General features: G+C 40.2%; 1 protein-coding gene across 3 annotated transcripts in view; it reads right to left on the bottom strand.

Annotated features, from left to right (window-relative positions):
- Window positions 1-223: 223 nt before the first annotated feature.
- Nup155 (nucleoporin 155) overlaps window positions 224-20,057 on the bottom strand; it is a 53,550-nt gene continuing 33,716 nt past the window's right edge. The window contains exons 22-35 of one of the 3 annotated variants that reach the window (XM_059276271.1): window positions 18,457-18,587; window positions 16,535-16,726; window positions 15,462-15,600; window positions 14,596-14,731; window positions 12,820-12,973; window positions 12,517-12,621; window positions 11,774-11,928; window positions 9,420-9,549; window positions 8,313-8,426; window positions 7,181-7,301; window positions 6,609-6,719; window positions 2,988-3,124; window positions 1,463-1,569; window positions 224-429 (exon numbers count right to left, since the gene is read on the bottom strand). In XM_059276271.1, the coding sequence (XP_059132254.1) occupies window positions 291-429; window positions 1,463-1,569; window positions 2,988-3,124; window positions 6,609-6,719; window positions 7,181-7,301; window positions 8,313-8,426; window positions 9,420-9,549; window positions 11,774-11,928; window positions 12,517-12,621; window positions 12,820-12,973; window positions 14,596-14,731; window positions 15,462-15,600; window positions 16,535-16,726; window positions 18,457-18,587 (1,871 nt within the window). In that variant the 3' untranslated portion in view covers window positions 224-290. Of the gene's footprint in view, window positions 430-1,462; window positions 1,570-2,987; window positions 3,125-6,608; window positions 6,720-7,180; window positions 7,302-8,312; window positions 8,427-9,419; window positions 9,550-11,773; window positions 11,929-12,516; window positions 12,622-12,819; window positions 12,974-14,595; window positions 14,732-15,461; window positions 15,601-16,534; window positions 16,727-18,456; window positions 18,588-20,057 lie in introns of those variants that run through there. The other 2 variants (XR_009382022.1, XR_009382023.1) reach the window with 2 other exon arrangements.

Raw genomic sequence — 20,057 nt, forward strand, 5'->3', positions numbered from 1 at the left:
ATGTGTTTGTGTGTAGTGCTGGAAATTGAATCCAGGGCCTTTTACATACTGCACAAACATTCCACCACTGAGCTACGTACCTGGACCCAACTAATCAACAAAACAAAACAAAACAAAAAACTAGTCATAAAAAAGAATTCATTTGGCAAATGTACTATTTGTAGCTAACAATCACTTATTAAAAACAAATTTCTACCAAAATTCTTAGATATACAACACCTGATTTCTGGACCCAGCTGAGCTTTTATTTTACAGACCAAAATGCAAGAAAGAAAAATATACTACAATAATTAATGAAGCCGTTCCAACTTTGCTTGGAGAGATTTAAAATTCCCCGTGATGGCTTGTACTGCTACCGAAGAACTCATTGACTGGAGTTCAACCAGATAACCACAAACAGCATCCAGGCAGAGATTTGTAAATCTTCTCCTGTAAAGGGAAAGATATCAGGTCACCTATTTACTTCTGTTTTAAAATAATGGTTTATTCATCTATTTTTGCATGAAGGAGTGCTTTGCCAGCATGTGTGTGTGTGCACCATGTGCATGTCCAGTACCCTCGGGGCTAGAAAAGGGCACCAGGAACCCTGCAGCTGTTGCTATGAATGGCTGTGAGCTGCTATGTGGGTGCTGGAACTTGTACTCAGGACTCTGCAAAAGCAGAAAGTGCTCTTAATCCCTGAGCCCTTGACTCAGACCCTCAACCTTCTCTACTTAAACCCGTTTCCTTCAAAGGGCTGCTTCAGACCAGGTTTTGATGAACTTTCTAACAGTCCCCTTGGAAAGCATGGATTAGAACACAGTAAATGGTAAGTAGCAGGAAACAGAGAGGGGATAAGGTGGAGGTCAGCTACCTTATAATCACCATTTTCAATTTGAAGACTGTTAGCTGAGGAGGCACTAGAGGATGATTCCTGTTATTATTATTTACACCTTTTCAGCTTTCAAAAAGACTTTTCCTTGAAATCATACCACAAAGACATAATAGAAATGTCTCGGTCCTAGGTCATAAGAAGGAGCATAAAGTAGTTGTAAATTATTTTCACTTTAGAAAATTTAGGACCATGGTTGAAAAATTCCTGATCTTTCATTAATGCTAATCGTTAGGTGATCATTTAAATAGTTATTGCTAATGTACCTAAGAAATTCTCTAATGCTCCTTTGTAAGATCTAGAGCAGTGGTTCTTAACCTGTGGGTAACAACCCCTTTGTGGGAGGCATATTATATATTTACATTATAATTCACAACAGTAGCAAAATTACAGTTATGAAGTAGCCATGAAAATAACTTTATGGTTGAGGGTCACCACAACAGGAGGAACTGTATCAAAGGGTCGCAGCATTAGGAAGGTTGAGAACCACTGTTCTAAGAGCACTCCATATCCACTCTCAACTTGTTACTCAGGTACTTACTAGAAACACTTAAACCTTTTTCTAAAATACAGTATTTAATTTATAGTTACCTCTCACAATTTAAAACTTGGCTTGGATTCTCAACATATCTTGTTAGTAATACATGGATACAATCCAAAAGGTGCAGTGGCCTTTTCACTCTGTTCCAGAATGGATCCTATGAAGAGAAAAAAATAGGTATGTATACACAGACACAGTTTATCTTACAACTCCTCAAATATATGTGTGTGTATGTGTATTTTTCCTATTTATTTATGTTGGTTAAAGAAGTCTTTGGAATCCAAGCAAAATTTCTTTAAACAGCATTAGAAGCTGAACATGGTGGCACATGTCCTTAATCCTAGTCCTCCGGAAAGCCGGGCGGTGGTGGTGCACGCCTTTAATCCCAGCACTCGGGAGGCAGAGCCAGGCGGATCTCTGTGAGTTCGAGGCCAGCCTGGGCTACCAAGTGAGTTCCAGGAAAAAGGCGCAAAGCTACACAGAGAAACCCTGTCTCGAAAAACCAAAAAAAAAAATCCTAGTCCTCCGGAGTCAGAGACAGACAGATGCCTGTGAGTTTGAGGCCAGCCTGGTCTACAGAGTGAGTTCTAGGACAGCTGTTGCTACATAGTAAGACCCTCTCTCAAGAAAGCAAAAGAAAGAAAGAAACAAACAAAAATAATAAAAGACCACATTGTGATACTTTTTAGGAAGAATAACTGATTTATCATTAGAACAGGTAATATGAAATTAAAGAAAAACTGTTATTTCTATGGGCTGTGACCCATTTTCCTTTGAATTTATGAAGTCTGATCCTAGAGTATAAGAACCTAGCAGTCACAGAACCGTAATCTGTTATTACCTACACTTTGGAAGGCACAACTAGAAGGCCCCAGGATGCACCTGTCTCTGTCTCTCCAGTATTGGGATTACAAACATACACCACTGCATTTAGTTTTTTATATGGGTTCTTTGGATCAAACTTGGGCTAGAAGCACTTTACTTCTAGGCTGAGATCTCCCTATCCAATTCAAAAGATTTCTTAAAAAATGAGGTTATAGGAATAAATGTGCTGTTGATTCTGTTTGCTTAAAGCAAGTAAGGGGGGATTATAGTCTCGTGGTAGAATACTTGGCAATCATATGCAAGGCCCTAAGATCTGATCCCCAGAAACAGCCCCTACTTTGGTTTATCTATTAAGACACGAGTAAATGCATATACTTATGGGTTTTTAGGTTTGTTTTTTAGGTAAAAGTTTCTCTGTGTAACAGCCCTCCCTGGCTGTCTTGGAACTTGTCCTGTAGAGCAGACTGGCCTCAAACTCAGAGATTTACCTGTCTCTGCCTTCCAAGTGCTGGGATTACAGGTGTGCGCCACTATCGCCTGGTTAATTATATGTTTACCTATATAAAATATTAGTATTTCAAAGCAAAGCAACCCTCAGTTAAGAGTCCCAAGTTGACTTTACTTACACAGTCGAAGCCAGTCTCCACTGAAAGCGTTTAGCCCAAATGATAAGATACCCACAAACATGCAATCAAAATACCTCATTCTGTATCTTGGGAAACTTAGGGAAGACCATTTTATTTTCCTTACCCGTGACTTGAAGAGTTGATCGTAAACTTCTAGTAGTCTAGGTAAAGGCACTCCAATTTCATTCATGGTCTGTATAACAAAACCAACATCCCAGTTTAAAGTACAAACTTGCTGTTCCAAAAACTGCACAATAAAATCTGGAAAAGAAAATTCAGAAAATTCGGATGAGTGCTTTGCCTGCAAGTACGAATGTACACCAAGTGCATGTCTGGTGTCAGTGGAGGCCGGAAGAAGGCATCACATCTAGAACTGCAGTTACAGACATTTGTGAGCCCCATGTGGATGCTGGGAACTGTACTCAGGTCCTCTGTAAGAGCAACAAGTGTTCTCACTGCTAAGCCAGTATCCAGCCCCAGAAATATGGAACTGTAACTCTTGATTCAGCAAACTGCCTAACTGTTTCATTATTAAATGAGTAGTTTCGAGTGGCTATTGGAAAAGGAATTTCAAACACATCTGGAGGCCAGGAGGTAGGTCACTTGGGAACATGGTTGCCTTTAAGGCATCAAAACAAAGTTTGACACCATGTAAAAAAGCCAGATGTGGAGCTACAAGCCTGTAACCTCAACAGTGGGGAGACAGAGACAGGTGGATTCCTGGGACTTGCTGACCAACCAGCTTAGCTTACTAGGATTCTCCAGGCTACCCTATCTCTAAACAAACAAAGCTAAGTAATACTTAGGAAAGTTTCCTGACCTCCATATTGATGTTTATGAATGTGCATAAGCACCCACTCTCTCTCTCTAAACAAAAAACAATAAACACATTTTTGGGCATGTTCTTTTTTATGCAGAAGGCCTTAGGTGTAATCCCCAGGACTAAAACCCCCAAAACACAAATAACCTCAAACAAATGAAAGTAAGATATATACATGCAAATTGGAGACAGAAAGTAAACTTATAGTTGCCTAGGGCTGAAGGCAAGGAAAGACCAGGAAGTGATTAACTATTGAGTACAGGGTTCCTTTGGGGGATGATGACAATCTCCTAAAATTAGATTGGGTCAGGTTATGCATACAAAAGTTTGTGCTAAAACTATTAAACTTTACACTATTAAAGATATTAGGAGAAAACTGTAAAATCTGAAAGAATGCAGAGAATAATTATACTACTGGAGAGGACTTGATAACTGCAACATCTCTATTTTAAAAACACTCAACAGCCTGTCAGAAAGGATACCCCAACTTTAAAATATTAACATATTGAGTTTTCAATACTCTACCCTTCATCTACTTAGGTTTTTTTCAGGCAGGGTTCACATACAGCCCAGGTTGGTCTCAAACTCTCTACATAGCTGAGGACAATCTTAAATGCTTGACCCTCCTGTCCCATCTTCCTGATTGCTGGGATTACAGGCAAGTGCCAAAACACCTGGCCCAATACCTATTTTAAAAGATCTAATTATGGTTTCATTCTTTTTGGTTTTTCGAGACAGGGTTTCTCTGTGTAGCTTTGGTGCCTTTCCTGGAACTCACTCTGTAGCCCAGGCTGGCCTCGAACTCAGAGATCCGCCTGGCTCTGCCTCCCGAGTGCTGGGATTAAGGGCATGCGCCACACAGCTGGTCTCATTCTTAATAGTCATTACTGTCTTATTATAAATAAGCTTTAACCAAATCTATAATTATGATATTTGAAATTTGAAAACAACCAATATAAACATCATGAATAAGAGGTATCACTAAGGTCAGGCAGTTGGTGGCACACGCCTTTAATCCCAGCACTCGGGAGGTAGAGGCAGGTGGATCTCTGTGAGTTAGAGGCCAACCTCGTCTACAAAGCAAGTTCCAGGACAGGCTCCAAAATCTACATAGAGAAACCCTGTCTCTCGAAGAACAAAACAACAACAACAAACAGCACTTGAACTTGTGGTTACTGTGTAATTTATTTATTTGTTTTTGAGGCAGGATCTCTATGCAGCTGTCCTGGAACTATGTAGACCAGGATGGTCTTGAACTCACAAAGACACGTCTGCCTATGCCTCCCAAGTGCTAGGATTAAAGGTATATGCCACCAGGCCAGTCTGGAATTTACTATTTAAAGACTTAGAGCAAATACTAAGATTTCTTCTCTTTTCTTTTAAAGTCAGGGTCTCACTATGTAACCCTTGCTAGACTGGAACATGCTATGTAGACCAGGCTGGCCTTGAACTGTCAAGAGTGCTGCCCGCCTCTGCCTCCTGAATGCTGGCACTGAACTTAGGACTGTCTGAAGTCTTGTGTAGCTTGCTAAACCAGTGAACCTGTGCTACTCTAAACCCCACAGCACAGGGCTAAAATAATTAAAACCTAGACTAAAGCCAAAAGACCATCAAATGGTCCCAAACTTAACTGTTTTCACATACTTATCAAAAATCCAAATACCACATAAACCAATTTACCTATTAATTTTATCTGCATGTATATTATGCATGAGTTTATGTGTACTGGGTTTGTTTAGGAATCCTTGGAGGCCAGAAGAGGGCTTTATTCCCTTGGAACTGGAATTATAGTTCTTTGTGAACTGGTATGTGGTTGCTGGCATCAAACCCAGGTCCTCTGAAAGAGCAGAAGATGCTCCTAAGCTGCCAGTTTCATGATTTTCCTATCACTGAAGTGGCATGGATGCAGTGCAGTTTTAAGTATCTCTGACAACAAAGAGATCTTAGCATTTGAGATGGTCTGTAACTCTGAATGTTCATTTCAAAAACAGCAAGAGTTAGGGATGGTGTACAGTTCAGTGTACAAGGCCCTGGGCTAAACCCCAAGAGGCTAAGACAGACTAAATAGGTGATTTAATGTGTGATTGTGAATATTTTCCTATTTCTCAATTTTTAAAAGCAACGTGATAAGTATTTAGTATCCTACTTCATAGCTATTGTTTTCATAACAAAAAGAAAACTGTGAGTTAGCGATTGGCTCATAACAATGACTACTCAGCGTATTTGGTCAAGAAACAAGTTCAGATAATTAAAATTTTAGTCTATCTGTTCTTTAAAAAAAGAAAAGCCAGGCATGCTAACACATGCCTGTGATCCCAGAACCCAAGAAGGTGAGGTGGAAGGATCCCATGTTGAAAGCTGGTCTGGACTATGTAGTCAGAACCTATTTAAAAAACCCAAGTGCTGGTCCCTATAGTTCAGGGTCACAAACCTGCTTAGCATGCACAAGAACACCAGTTCAAACCCAAGCACCACACACAGAAAAAGGAAGCGGGGAGGAGTGAGGAAGGAAAAGAGAAACCAAGGAAGGGTGAGAAGATGAGAGAGAGTCTGGGCTTCAGCCAAACGCTGCCCCACCCCCCCAACCCTGTACTGTAATAGAGAGCAATAACCAATAATAATCTCAATAACCAATATATAAAACTCTCAGCCATTTTAATTTCTTATTTGACACTACCAATGGTTTTCCCAACAGTATAAACACTTAAACGATATCGCTTATCAGTCAGCATAATTACAAACTTGATGCTGTTTAGAGAAAATTTCATAGTCAACTATCAAGTTCTGTTATTCTCCAGGGATTCTTTCTGGAGAGTCGGAATTAAAACTGCTGAACTAAACAGTAAATAGACAAATGGCAAAAAGAAACTATACTCTGCTCTAAAGGCCAATGATGTTTTGTAAGACAGCAAGGTTACTGCTTACCCAGGGGAAAGAAACGAGGTGTGCCAGCATAAATTTTGCCAAGGAGGACAAGCTTGAGGCTGAGAGCATGCATTCGATCTGATGAGCTCAATGTTACACTATCATTCAATTCTGGAAGAGACATGTCAACAGAAATCATGATTGTCTTTAATGTGAAATGTTTACATTGGCTACTTAATAGCTTCAAGATTCAAAATACATCAGGACCAATATTTGCATTTATGTAATTAGCAGATTCTGTGCTTCTGTGAGGGTCTGATATATTTCTCATTATAGTACTAGTTACAAGATTTTGAAGGACGTGTTTTAGATAATTATGAGGTGGTATATTTCAAATAAACTATATATACTTTCACTGAGCATGCTCCCAAATATTCACCAGGGTCACACTCAGTACAATCACCTTTTTACTGTATACATATGTCCTCTACATCCTTTCTATCAGGCATATATAACACATTTCCATAAGCCCTAGTACATACATACACACATATACATATATATATTGGCATATATGTATCTTCCCAGTCACTAAAAAACACATGGTAATGTACCTATAACTGAACACTTACCTTTCTCTATGATATCTTGCCAAAGTGTATGTACCAATATGGGATCTGAATAACCAGCGCAATGAATGATTGCAAGTTTACACTCTGCAAGTTTGAATGGGTCAGCAAATTCCCCATAAAGCTGTGGGAAGAAACCCCAAAATTAAACATTCAACTACAGGCAGTGTTCAGAGATTAATAGTGTAGTATGTCTTTCAATTACAAATAATCAAATATTTTATCTAAAGTATATGAATATGATACAAGTTGAGTAGCCATTATACAAGATTCTTAGGAACAAATATTTTAAAATATGTACATATACACATGAGATACACTGGGGATGGGACCCAAGTTTAAATGTGAAATTCACATGTTGCATACCAAGGGAAATTTCACAAAATTTTTAATAACATCGGGTGCTTTGATGGTGACTTAATAAAGTCACATGTGGAATTTTCCAATTGCAGAGTTGTGCTAGGGCTCAAAGTTTCAGCTTTGGCACTCTTCTTTTGAGACGGGGTCTCCGTATGTGCCCTCAAACAGGTTTCAGCATACACATGCTATTGCTCTGCGCTAGAGGAGGATGCTCGATGTCCAAGAACTAGTGTCCTCTAAATCAGGTTGAGAGCCATGGGAATAATACACCTCAAGGTGTTACAGAGAACCTGGAAACATGCACAAGAATGTCTACAGAAGAAGGAACTGCAAGAACAGTGCAGAGCCAAAGAAGTCTGGAGAGTTAAACAAAAACAAGGCTACCAATAAGCTGGGTGCGACGGCACCTGCCTGTAACGCCAGCACTTGGGAGGCAGAGGCAGGACTGCCACAAGGTCATCACCAGCAGTTACAGAGCGAGACCAAGTCAAAATGACAACCACCAAAGCCCATCAGAAAACCCTGCTGGGTTTAACAGAGCTCCCACATGAGGCTCACAAGGTTGTCACAGTGATGGGTTTGGCACGAACTGCTCTGCTTTTCTAGGAGTCATACAGAGTCATGTGCACCAGTTGGAACCTATCAGTCCAGTGACAAACTGTCAAAGAGAACTTTTTTACTTACTTTCTCATGAAGCAAACGATACAACAACAACAAACAGAGATTTCTAAAATCAAGGTGACTATTACAGGAATTTCACTGGTTTTTTTATTACCTTAGTAATATCCATCAGCTCAGAATCCAGCTGAGAAATTGCATCCTGCACTGAAGAATGATGGGAGTATTGCCTTTGTAGTGTCTCTTGTATCTGAAGTTGGATCCTAGCGACCTAGTTTCAACAGAAAATATGGTGTATTAAAATCTTTAATATTCAACAGATATTTTAAGAAATGATTCCTTGTCTAAAAGTTTAGTTTGCTAAACTGAAGATAGTGTACTAATACAGACTTAAAGAGACTATCCTCTCAATGTAACTGGTGCCACAGGAAATGAGCTGTGACAAGTCACCTCACTGCCCAATGTAACTGCCTTTAGTAACCCAATGATCACAGGCCGAAAAATGTTTAGACTGGACCTCCAGCTGCTAATGCCATAAGACTTAAGTTCACTCCAGAAGTAAAAAATGTGTTGATATTTTGTTTGTGCTCTAACAAGTAAAGCTTGCCTGGACATCTGAGTGCAGAGGGAGCCACTAGAGGCCAGGCAGTGGTGGCATATGCCTTTAATACTGGCCCTTGGGAGGAGGAAACAGGAAGTGATATGGCTGGGCTAAGAGAGGAAGTGATAAGGCAGGTTGGACACAGGAGCTCGGCCCTTTTCGGTCTGAGGACTGGGCAGAGGTAAGAAGTCTCTCTAGTGGCTGTTCCTTGACTTCTCTGATCTTTCAACATTTACTCTGATATCTGACTCCATTTTTTTATTAAGACCAATTAGAATTTACGCTACAGAGAAAGGGAGTCAACCATGTCATGGACAATCAGATTTTTTTTAAATATTAAAGCAGTTCAGTCTATTCCTTACATTTACTTATTAGATCACCCCAGAATAAATGATGAATGCCACGCAATCCCCATTGCTGCTGGACAGTTGGGAACATGAAACAAAACAAAAACTACTGATATACTAAGGAAAACTCTCCCGAATTAAGCCTCTATGTTTCATAAGATTTATATCCAAACATGACAGTAAACAAACATATTGACAGAAACATTTAGAACTAATAATGACTTCAACAGAACTCCAATTCATGGGGGAAGAGGAGACAGTGGTGGAACCATGGCTACTACTCTACATAACATACACCGAAGTATTTAGTACTCACCTCCATTTTTTCTTCTAATTCATGAAGGAATTCACCATCTGCAGCTATTGATGAAATGGCAGTGGAGCTTTTAGCACTAAGAATGGCTCGAGCAATGTATTCTAGTCTCTGTTGAAGCGAAATTTCTGTGCTGGGAGGAAAATCCATAATTTTAGCTATATCGTTTCTTCAGATTTGAAGGTTCAAATATATCAAGTAGGACATACAATTTGAAAACCAGAAGACAATTGGCTATTTGAAATGAAAAAAAAAAATAGTGTTTTGTTTTTTTAAATAGCTCTAATTGTTTTTCTTAAAGACAGGTTCTCACTATCCGGACCCTGACTGGCCTGAAACCCACACCAGTCACCAGGCCTCCACCTCCTAAGTGCTGGAATTATAGGTATGCACTGTTATGTTTGGCCAATTACTTTAGCTTTCTAATGAGAAGTTCATAACTGTAGACAACAAATACTCATGTTTATGTCAAAAACATAAAATCGTACTGTTATTGGGATCATTAGGGTATACCACATTGGGAAGCATGTTACTGGGGAAACTGGAGTTCCCTTTTTTACATTCTTTGTTTCATTAAGAAAAGAATTTTAAAATGGAGTAGAGAGAAACCGTGAGGACATTTAGTCAGTGTTTAAGAGAAAACACATCAGGGCAAGTAAAGTAAGCTGCAACCCTGGCAGTTGCCTAGGGGAGAAAGATGACAAAGAAAAAGAAAAAAAACAAATTTATTTGTAATCAGTCACATGAGGGGGTAGAGGAGGCAGAGGTAAAGGCAGGTGGATATCTGTGACCTGGATGCTAGCCAGAGAAGCATGAGAAAGTTCAGAGCATCTGGGAAATCAAAGCTTTGCAGACAGGAAAAGAGAAAGATAGGAAAGAAAAACAGTTAACTCAAAAAAGTGGCTATTCCAAGGAAGGGGATTCTTCAAGGATAAGGGAATTATCTCACTAAGGAAATAATTATTCCTCCCTGTCCTTAGCAAGTCTTCAGTTTTCCTGTGGTCTAGACTCAAGGACAGATAGATGATTGACAGGCCAACTGTCCTCTTAAGGGAGGACACTTACTGTTACACAATAGTGCATAATAGTTATTCTTTTTTTTTAAAATGGTTTGTTTTTATTTCATGCATATCTGTGTAAGAGTGTTGGATACCCTGGAACTGGAGACACAAACAGTTGGGAGCTGCCGTGTGGGTGCTGAAGGAGCAGCATCGCTGAGCCATCTCTCCAGCTCCCTAACAGTTAATCTTTGGAGCAGATCCGAATGGCATGACTCCACCCAGGGCCACAGAAAAGTTCCATTCTTTTGACGAGCAGGAAACAACTTTCCTTTAACGAGACTCAACAGAGCACTAATATCCATCTTCACTGGCCTCCAATACTACTTTAACATACCAACTCCTGCCTTCACAACCATGAACAGCTGAGACCCTAAAATCATTTGATAGGCTGAAATTCTGGATGCATGAAACCCAGTCTCAATTAAAACAAACAAACAAACAAACAAACTCATTTACTTACTGGGAACCTCTCGGATCAATGAATACTAAAATATCCTTTGCAGGGGGCTGGCAATATAATTCGTTAGACACAGGCACAATGCTCATCCCTTGCAGTTACACATAAAAGGTCTCTGTGCATTTAGGAGCCCTGTTTGTAAAAGAGATTTTCCTTTCTCCCCTGTAACTACTAACCCCACCCCATCCCTATTAAATTAAACATTTTTGTTTGTTTGTTTTGAGACTGGATTTCTTTGTGTAACAGCCCTGACTGTCCTGGAACTCACTGTGTAGACCAGGCTGGCCTCAAACTCACAGAGATCCACCTGCCTCTGCCTCCCGAATGCTGGGACTAAAGGCGTGCACCACAACCACTGAGCTATTAATGCTAATCCTTAACTACAAAAGCAACAAATTAATAAAGACCTCTACTGAAAGTTGCCTTTTTATATACCAAAAATTAAGAAGGTTTCTTTATATTTTGTATGTGACGGCAACTTCTTGAATTGAGTGCTTACAGAAAGCAAGGAAGTCAAGAAAGCTTTGGGCACACACACCTACATTACCAGCACCACCAACCCTTTAAGCCCCCAGACAGACACGCTTCCTACTAGCCATAACTGAACTCTCAACTTCCTTTTTCAGGAGGTAGCCACTGGAGACTGAACTACCTAGGGCCTGTGCACACTAAGTATGTGCTCTACCAGTGAGCTACCCTCACACAGCCCTCCCTACTCTTTTTGTGGAAGACCTCACTACATCAGGCTAGGCCTAGGCTGGCCTACCCGGGTTCCAATGGACATAACCCCCCCCCCCCCCCACACACACACACAGCTCTGTCCTTCTTACACGCCATACCTGTGCATGTCAGCCAATTTGGATAGGACACGAGCAGCACTACTAAAACTTCTGTTCTTCTCATAATACCTCCAGAGTAAATCCATATAGCGAACTCTATTTTGATCCACTTTGGCCATTCGAACTAGATGTGGCTCCAGAAATGGAGAAGCAATCTAGAAATTGTAGTTACATGGGAAATTTTTGTGATCACCTACATGCTTTTAAAGTAGAAAACAGTGTATTTTTGTGTGTGCCTTGTTTTGTGAAAATAAGCAAAACTGAATCCAACATCAATAGGGGAAATCATTTTTCTCATTACAAATGATTTTCGTTATAACAATTAATGAAGAACCTTCTACAACACACTAATAAAATTCAGTGTAAAGTTCTTTGAATGAACTTTGAGAACATAGTTACTGGCTCTGAGTCCAAAAGGCACCGTTGGCACTATCAAACACCAGGTCTCAAGTTTATAAATCAAGGAACACTGATACTTAAAAAGAAGCCACCCAGTGACTTAACGACAGAGCCTAATTACTAATCCAGAGACCCCTACCCCACAGTGCTACTATTCAAATCAGCCTCTGAACATTAAAGCAATAGTCTATTTCGCTCCATAGAAAAAGAAATTAATTCTTAGCTTTATACTAACACCCAATGTTAAACAGGAGGAACACTAACTTCCTACATCTCCAAGAGCTATTGTCATGTACTTGGAAATAGAAATGAACATAAACTTATCGTACAAACACTAGCTTTACCTGTAGTAGTTTATCTGCAAGGTCAGCTTGGATTAGCCAGTTATAAAGAGCAATACTGAAGAGCTCATCCTTGGACCGCTGAGCCAGTTTAAGCATCTGTTCAAACTAAAAAGAACAAAGCAGTGAACATAGCATGGTTAAGGCTTTCTTGCTGGATACAACCCCCCCAACCTTCCGGTAAGAAAACAGGTTGAGTGGCAACTGTAAGCGCTACTTCCTTTCCCAGGGATTATGCCACCACCACTACCATGCAGAGCTTTCAAACACACCCACTTCCAGAATGGAAGCACGCCTGTCCCTTACGTGATGTCCTGCTTCTTCATTGCTCAGCATGTTGGGATCTGATGACAACACCGGAGGACCAGGTTTTTTGGGTACACTAGGAGACTGAGGAGCAGCCTTACTTTGATTTACCAGTTCTTGAAGAGTGTCTGTAATGCACTTGTAACTGTTTAATCTGACAAAGAAAAGGGTCACTTACATTATTTAGTTAGAAGATATTTTTCTCAGGTTAAAGGAGCCCAGGATACTTAAGACCCTGTCTAAACAAACAATCAAACAAATCATGATGATATCTGTCTCTATACATCTAACATTCAGAGCTGAGGCAGAATTGAGTTTGAAGCTTGTTTCAAAAACCCAAAACTAGAGGATTGGAGAGATGGTTCAGTGGTTAAGAACCTGGCTACATTTTCAGAGGACTGGGGTTCAATTCCCAGCACCCACATAGCAGATCATAACCTATATAATTCTAGTTCCAGGATATCTGACATCCTCCTCTAGCCTCCACAGATAACAGGCACAAAAATGATGCATAGACATGCAGGCAAAACACTCATATACATGAAATAATGTTAACATTTTTAACAATTACTAAACCAAACTAAAGCACCCCGTATCCTCTATCCCTCCCTCAGAAACTGCAACACACCTTCTCAAAAGATTTGAAAACTATTTGGTCAAATGTAGAAGGGCAAAACCACACACAACAAGTTTTTTAAATTAGCATATTTTTCTTTAAGTCTCTACAAATTTGTGAACATTTAAGATTTTCCTTTTGAGAACAAAACAAAATCCCACTTATTTTCACCTGGAACCAGAAATTAGGGAGAGGGGAAGCCAACTTTATTCTCAAATCAGGGATCTCAAAAAATATAATAAGGCTTTAAAAGTAAAAAAGAAAAGAAAGAAAAAAATCTCACAGCTACAGGTCAAAAACCATTTATAAGGGACAGGTGTGGTGCTACATGCCTTTAATACTAGTATTTGGGAAGATGGAAGACCACTGAGTTTGAGGCCACACTGGATCACACAGAATTCCAGTCTCCCCAGGGAAATATCGTGAGACTTTCCCCGAGACACAACACAGAACTTTTCAGGCCGAGCTGGCAGCTCAGCATGAGAAAAGTGCTTGCTCTGCAAGCAGGAGGACTGGAGTCCAAATTCTCCGGACTCAGGCAGAGAGCAGGCGTGGCTATGTCCACGCCAGGAACTCCAGCACTGTGTGGACCAAGGGCTGCTGGGACTTCCTGACGGACAGCCTAACTCCAGCTTCAGTGAGAAACACTACAAAGGAGTAACTTGGAGCCTGACAGAAAACAGGTCACTTGATGTCTCCCCCTGGCTTCCAAGTGTGCATGTACATAGTGCATATATCACATGCATAAACATGCAAAATACTTGTAAGTGCTTTTTCAATTTTTTTTTTTTTTTTCGGTGAACTGGAGAGAGATGGGTGAGTAGTCTTTGTTCCCTTGGAATTGGGACAGTTGTGAGCTGCCATGTGGTGCTGGGAATTGAACCCGGGTCTACCTGAAGAGCAGCCACTGTTCCTAACCACTGACCCATCTCTCCAGCCCGCTTTTTCAATTTTTATAAAACTAAAATCTTATTTCTAGAGCATGAATTATAATCCTGATTCGGGACTTGATAAAAATCAGTTCTTTCTAAGTAAGAACATAATTAAATTTTATAAGGATTGTACTTGGAATGTTCCTTCCCTATACTATATATCACAATTTTATACAAAGACAGGCCTGTCTCTAAAAACTCAACAATAGCTAAGGTTCGGGAACTCACCTCTCTTGGAAAGTCTGAAGACCCACGACATCTTCTTCTGGTTCTCCATGTTTATAGAAATGGAGCCCGAGACCCTGAGGATCTTTTTTCTCGGCAGCAGTAAGAGAAAGTTCCACGACGCCCTCGTAAAAGCGCACTGATGGGGAGAAAAGGCGCAGACTTAGAGCTCGCTCCTACTGCCAATGCGTTCCTCAGCAGGCATACAACAGAAGAGAGAGCTGTTTCTAGTGGGCCTTTCTAGTCTGGTGACAGCATCACAGGACAGCTCTGATGCGTCTGCTGGTCAAATGAGGTCTAACGTGGCTGGAAGGCAGCTAGGAATGAATCCCTTCTGGGAAAGAAAGAAACTTCATATATAAAATAACAGAAAGAAGTTTCAGAGGAAAAAAAACTTATGATTTAAATCTATACTAGCAGTTACAGTTTTTACTTTTAGGATTAGCCAAAAAATTGTAGGCACATTAAAAGTGAAACTCAGCAGTATAATTTGACAAGGATGGAAATTCCAAACCCAAAAAAGTTACATATTAGCCAGAAACAGAGGAGCATGTGTCTAATCCCAGGCTTGGGAGGTAGAGGCAGAAGGATCGGAAGCTCAAGGCTATCCTTGGCTACAGAGTGTTCAAGGCCAGCCTGAGCTACATACAAGACTGTCTCAGAAATAAATAAGCATTTGCCTCACATACAGGTGCTACATTTGATCTCCAACACGACAAGAAAAACAAAAGCTAGACAATTCAAACCATCACTGGCCACGGCGGCCAGGAGAGCTGCGTCTGGGCAGACTCTCCGTCGCCCTGATGTATTCACACATGGCCATGTGTCCTGAGTCAAGAAAAAGACACCAAGAGCAACTTGTATCTCACCTTGCCGGTACTGAGCACAGACACTGGAAAGGTCTACTTGGTTGCTGATTTTCTGATATTCCTTCAGTGACTCCCTTAACATTCTTTCTTTTTCACTCTTATTTTGAACTTGTCGGGACCGCTGAAGAAGCTCATTTGCCTAAAGAGATGACAAAAGCTTAAAAAGAGACAAAATCAAGCAGGCAGATGATGCTGTCTATATTGTTTCAGTCTGTCTACATTTACATGGGGTTTATTATCATTATAAAGAAAAACTCTACAAACTTACTTCTTAATTTTAGGAAGAAAAGTTTTTGACCAAAAAAATCCTAGCTAGTCTTAATTTCTCTCCCAAGTATGTTAAGCCAGATAGCTTTGTCTGAGAATGCTCTTGCCTAGTCAATACATTATTGGTCAGCAGGCTGTTCATCATGTGACACCTTTTTTTTTTTTTTCACCTGTAGGAAAGGATCAATAAGAATTGCCTCATTAACTTTGATTCACTCCAGATTTACTTAACGTCTTAGTGATTTCCCTTACTTTCTTAGGAAGGAAACAAATTTCTAAGTGAATACATTTTCTTAATTTCTAAATTAAGTGATTTCTCTTAATTGCTAACCTTTGTCTTTTTTAAAATTTATGTGTATGGGTGTTTTGCTTGCATGTATGTCTGCAGCATGCATGTTCTTGATGCCCACGGATGTCAGAACAGGGTGTCATATCCCCTGGAACTGGTATTATAGACAGTTGTGAGCTGCTGTGAGGGTGCTGGAAATTGATCCCTGGTCCTCTGGAAGAGCAGTCAGTGCTTTTAATCACTGAGCTATCCCTCCAGCCGCATAACCTTTACCTTTTAAAACATGGCCTAAAAATACTGTCAAAGATTTTTCTATATATAACACTTAAAAGAGTATACATGTATTTTTAAGAAACCATGAATTTCAACCCCCCTCTTAGTTAAGGGTTCTAAGACCAGAACATATTAAGTGAAGGTCCTTGGGTCATACATTGAAAAACCACAAGTTCTCCATTCCCATTCATCACACTATAAACTTATCTATGAAAACACTAAACAAAGCAGTGAAGCATGTTACCTTAGAACAAACCGCATCGTCTGTGCTATAGAGAAGCGGGCAGATGTCCTGCAGATGTAAACTAATGCCATCCACAGCAGCATTGTCTCTGATGTAGCAGCTGATAAGAGAAGCAATTAACGCACCGGTGAGCTCTTTGTCTCTGATCACCAGATCCTTAAAGGTGGTGATCTTTAGCTGCTCTTGAAATTCCTAGAAAGAGAGAAATCCTTGCATCAAAAATCACAGAAATACTTTTATTTCCTCACAAAGTGAAATTTTTCTGTCTTTCATTTTTGTGTGTATGTGTGTGTGTTTCCATTTTTGAGACAGGGTCTTACTAGGTAGCACGAGCTGGACTGGAACTTACGTAGACCTGGCTGGCCTTAAATACAGATCTGCCTGTCTCCTCCTCCCAAATGATAGGATTACAAGCATGAGGCACAATGCTGAGATTTCATTAATAGCAAAACATGACTTAAATACCAGCAGACTGTAATTTCAATGAGAAAATAGGGCCGAGTGTGCAGCTTAGTTGTAAAGCCCTGGTTTGATTCCCAGCACTCACAAAGAAAATACACTAAACCATGGATACACAACTGCAAAAAATCTGCAATAAAATCATATAAAGTTGGAGGTAAATTAGACAAATGTAGGTCTAATTGAACCCTCCCACTTTATATATGAGAAAAGTCTGGTCAAGGCAGAGTCAGCATTAGTACCACACCACTTTGCTTTTGGCAGCTGGCAAAAAAATCACTAGGCTACTTAAAAAAAATCTGGCTAGAGCTGGGTGTGGTGGCACATGCCTTTGGTCTCAGCACTTGGAGGTAGAGGCAGGCAGATCTCTGAGTTGAAGGCCAGCTGGAGTATATGATTTCCAGGACAGAGAGAACTACGTAGTGAAATTCTGTCTCAAAAAAGCCAAATCAAACAAAGAAAAAAGAATCTTGTGCTTTCATTTTATTTTTCCTAAATGTTAGGATTCTAACATTGAATGTATGAACTTGACCTGCATTTTGGACAAATTTGCTTGCTAAGATGGAGTTCTAAAGTCATTTATAGTCCACTAAGTAATTTTATAGGGATATATTTTCTTTTCTTAAATTTCAACAAAAATATCTAGTAAATATTGCAAGTTATGGGACAAACACCTAATTTGCATTCCCGAGCACATAATTGACAATGGACTGAAAGGAAGCTTTCAAGACAGATCACAAACGATAGAGGGTTGAAAAAGCATGTTAATTTATAATCCGACAAAATTCAAAAGCATCCTACCTGGCATGGAAAATAAAATAGCTTTCATTAACTAAATATGAGTTTTAAATTTTAAAAAGGGGAAAACAAAAAAATGAAGCTTAAAAATAAGGAGAAATTTCAACAACAACCATAACCACTCTCTGGGCACCAATAGAAACCTGTGGGGGTGGGGGTGGGGGTGGGGGTGGGGTAGTGTCACTTGAAATGCTGCTTACAGCCAAGACATAAGGGGGCCAGAGAGGCAGCTCGCCAGTCAGCAGCACTGGCGGCCCTTCCAGAGGACCCAGGTTCAATTCCCAGAACCCCCACGGAAGCTCACAACCGTCTGTAACTCTAGCTCCGTAGAATCTGATGCCTTCCTTGGGCAGCAACACACAGGCATGGGGTGCTCTTACATAAATGCAGGCAAAACACACACACAGAGCAATTTTTCTTTCTTTTGAGGTGGAGTTTCTACAAAGGCCTGGCTGTCCTCGAATTAATTCTCCATGTATACTAAGCTGACCTACAACTCACAGAGATTCTCCCACCGCAGGTCCAAGTGCTGGGATCAAAAGCAGGTGCCACCACATCAGGCACACATAAACTTTTTAAAATAACAAAACACAACACGAACAACAAAGAAAGTCAAGACTCAAGCACTCTGGGTATCAAACACCCTGAAGGACACATCCCCTCACCTTCTGAAGTTCTCCTACAATGACAGTAAACTGATGCTCACAGAGGAGTTTCCACAAAGCCAGAGCCTGGTAGGATTTTCTGACCAGCTGCTGGATTGCCTGAAGTGAAATCTTCTCACTCAGCTGAGCCTCTAATGACAAAACACAACCAGTGAAACATAAAATGACACAGGGTGAGTTGTTTTCTTATGTCAAATAACACAGCTAAGAATGAAATCCCCGTGTTTCTCCCTGCCTCCACCACAGCAACAATAATCACTGGTACGTTCATGTTTTCACCCTCGAGAAATACAGTTGTGTGTATACACACAAAGAACATTTGCATGTGTGTACATGAAAAATAAAAACACTGCAGTGTGCTAGTCTCATTTTCTAAGTAAGCCCCATTTGAAGGCTCTCACCAAAGGACATGGAGACCACTTCCAACACAGTGCCACTGAAACAACAATAAATTGGAAGGCCTTCCGGAAGGCACCATCAAGCTTCTCAGGACTGAGTTTCTCAAACCCTACATTAATATACCCTAGTACATTATTAAATCAATTCAGTCAGTCAGGATAATTTTGCCTTATCTTTTAAGTAAGTAGAATATGTTAAAAGGGACAAAATGATAAAACATTATATATGGTATATATAATTCCATAGAATGTTATTCAATCTTCCACTGAAAATTCTAACCTGTTATAACATGAATGAATGTAAAAAACAGTATGCTAAGTGAAGTAAGGCAGTAATAAAATGAAGAAAACTGCTTATACCAAGTACCCTGAATAGTCAAATGGGCAGAAAACAAAAGCAGACTGGTAGGTACCACTAGCTGAAGATAGGGAAAACAGAGAGTTACTATGTCGTGGTTACACTGAGTTTCCCTACTGAATAATGAAAAGGTTCAAGGGACGGACGCTGGGAATGGTTGCTCAATGATGTGAATAACTGAATGTGCTCAACTGTACACTTGGGACTCTGGGGGCTGTAAGCTGAGTATGGGTATTCCATAGGGGGAGATTCAGAGATAGGGGAGTCTGTTCCTCAGCTGTGTCTCCAACTGGTGACCCATCTGCTTCAATGGACAGTCGCAAACCAATGGTCACCCAGAAGGCCCTGATTAAACTAAAAAGGTCACACAACAAAACACAGCCATAAAGCCGGGAAAGGAAGGGGTGTGTGTGTGAGGTCTGACTAGAGTGGAAGGGAGGTAGAAAGGATGGAGGGAGAGAGTAAGCAGAATGTATATGCATGTTTGAAACTGTCAAAAACTGAAATAAAAACTAAAACAGCCAACTTTATGGTAGAGGTATGTCACTATGATGAAGAAGAAATTCATCAAATGGAGTGTATCATGCTCTGTGGTGGCAAAGAAGTGTAAATATTTGAAGTATATACTTTGATATACTATGAGGTAAAGCTGAATTATGGAAATAACAATCTCCATGCTGCTCTATTTTCCCAACCACAAAGATGGCACTTTAATAATACTAATAAATACTAGTATTAAAGTTTGTGGTTTTGGACACTCTGAATAAAGGAAGTCCATTGTTTCCTACTCAGGTAACGCAACTCTCTGGTGGGGTCAAGTGTGTATAACTGGTGGAACTGGCCAT

Source organism: Peromyscus eremicus, chromosome 11 (genome assembly GCF_949786415.1).
Source record: "Peromyscus eremicus chromosome 11, PerEre_H2_v1, whole genome shotgun sequence".
NCBI classification, from domain to species: Eukaryota; Metazoa; Chordata; class Mammalia; order Rodentia; family Cricetidae; genus Peromyscus; species Peromyscus eremicus.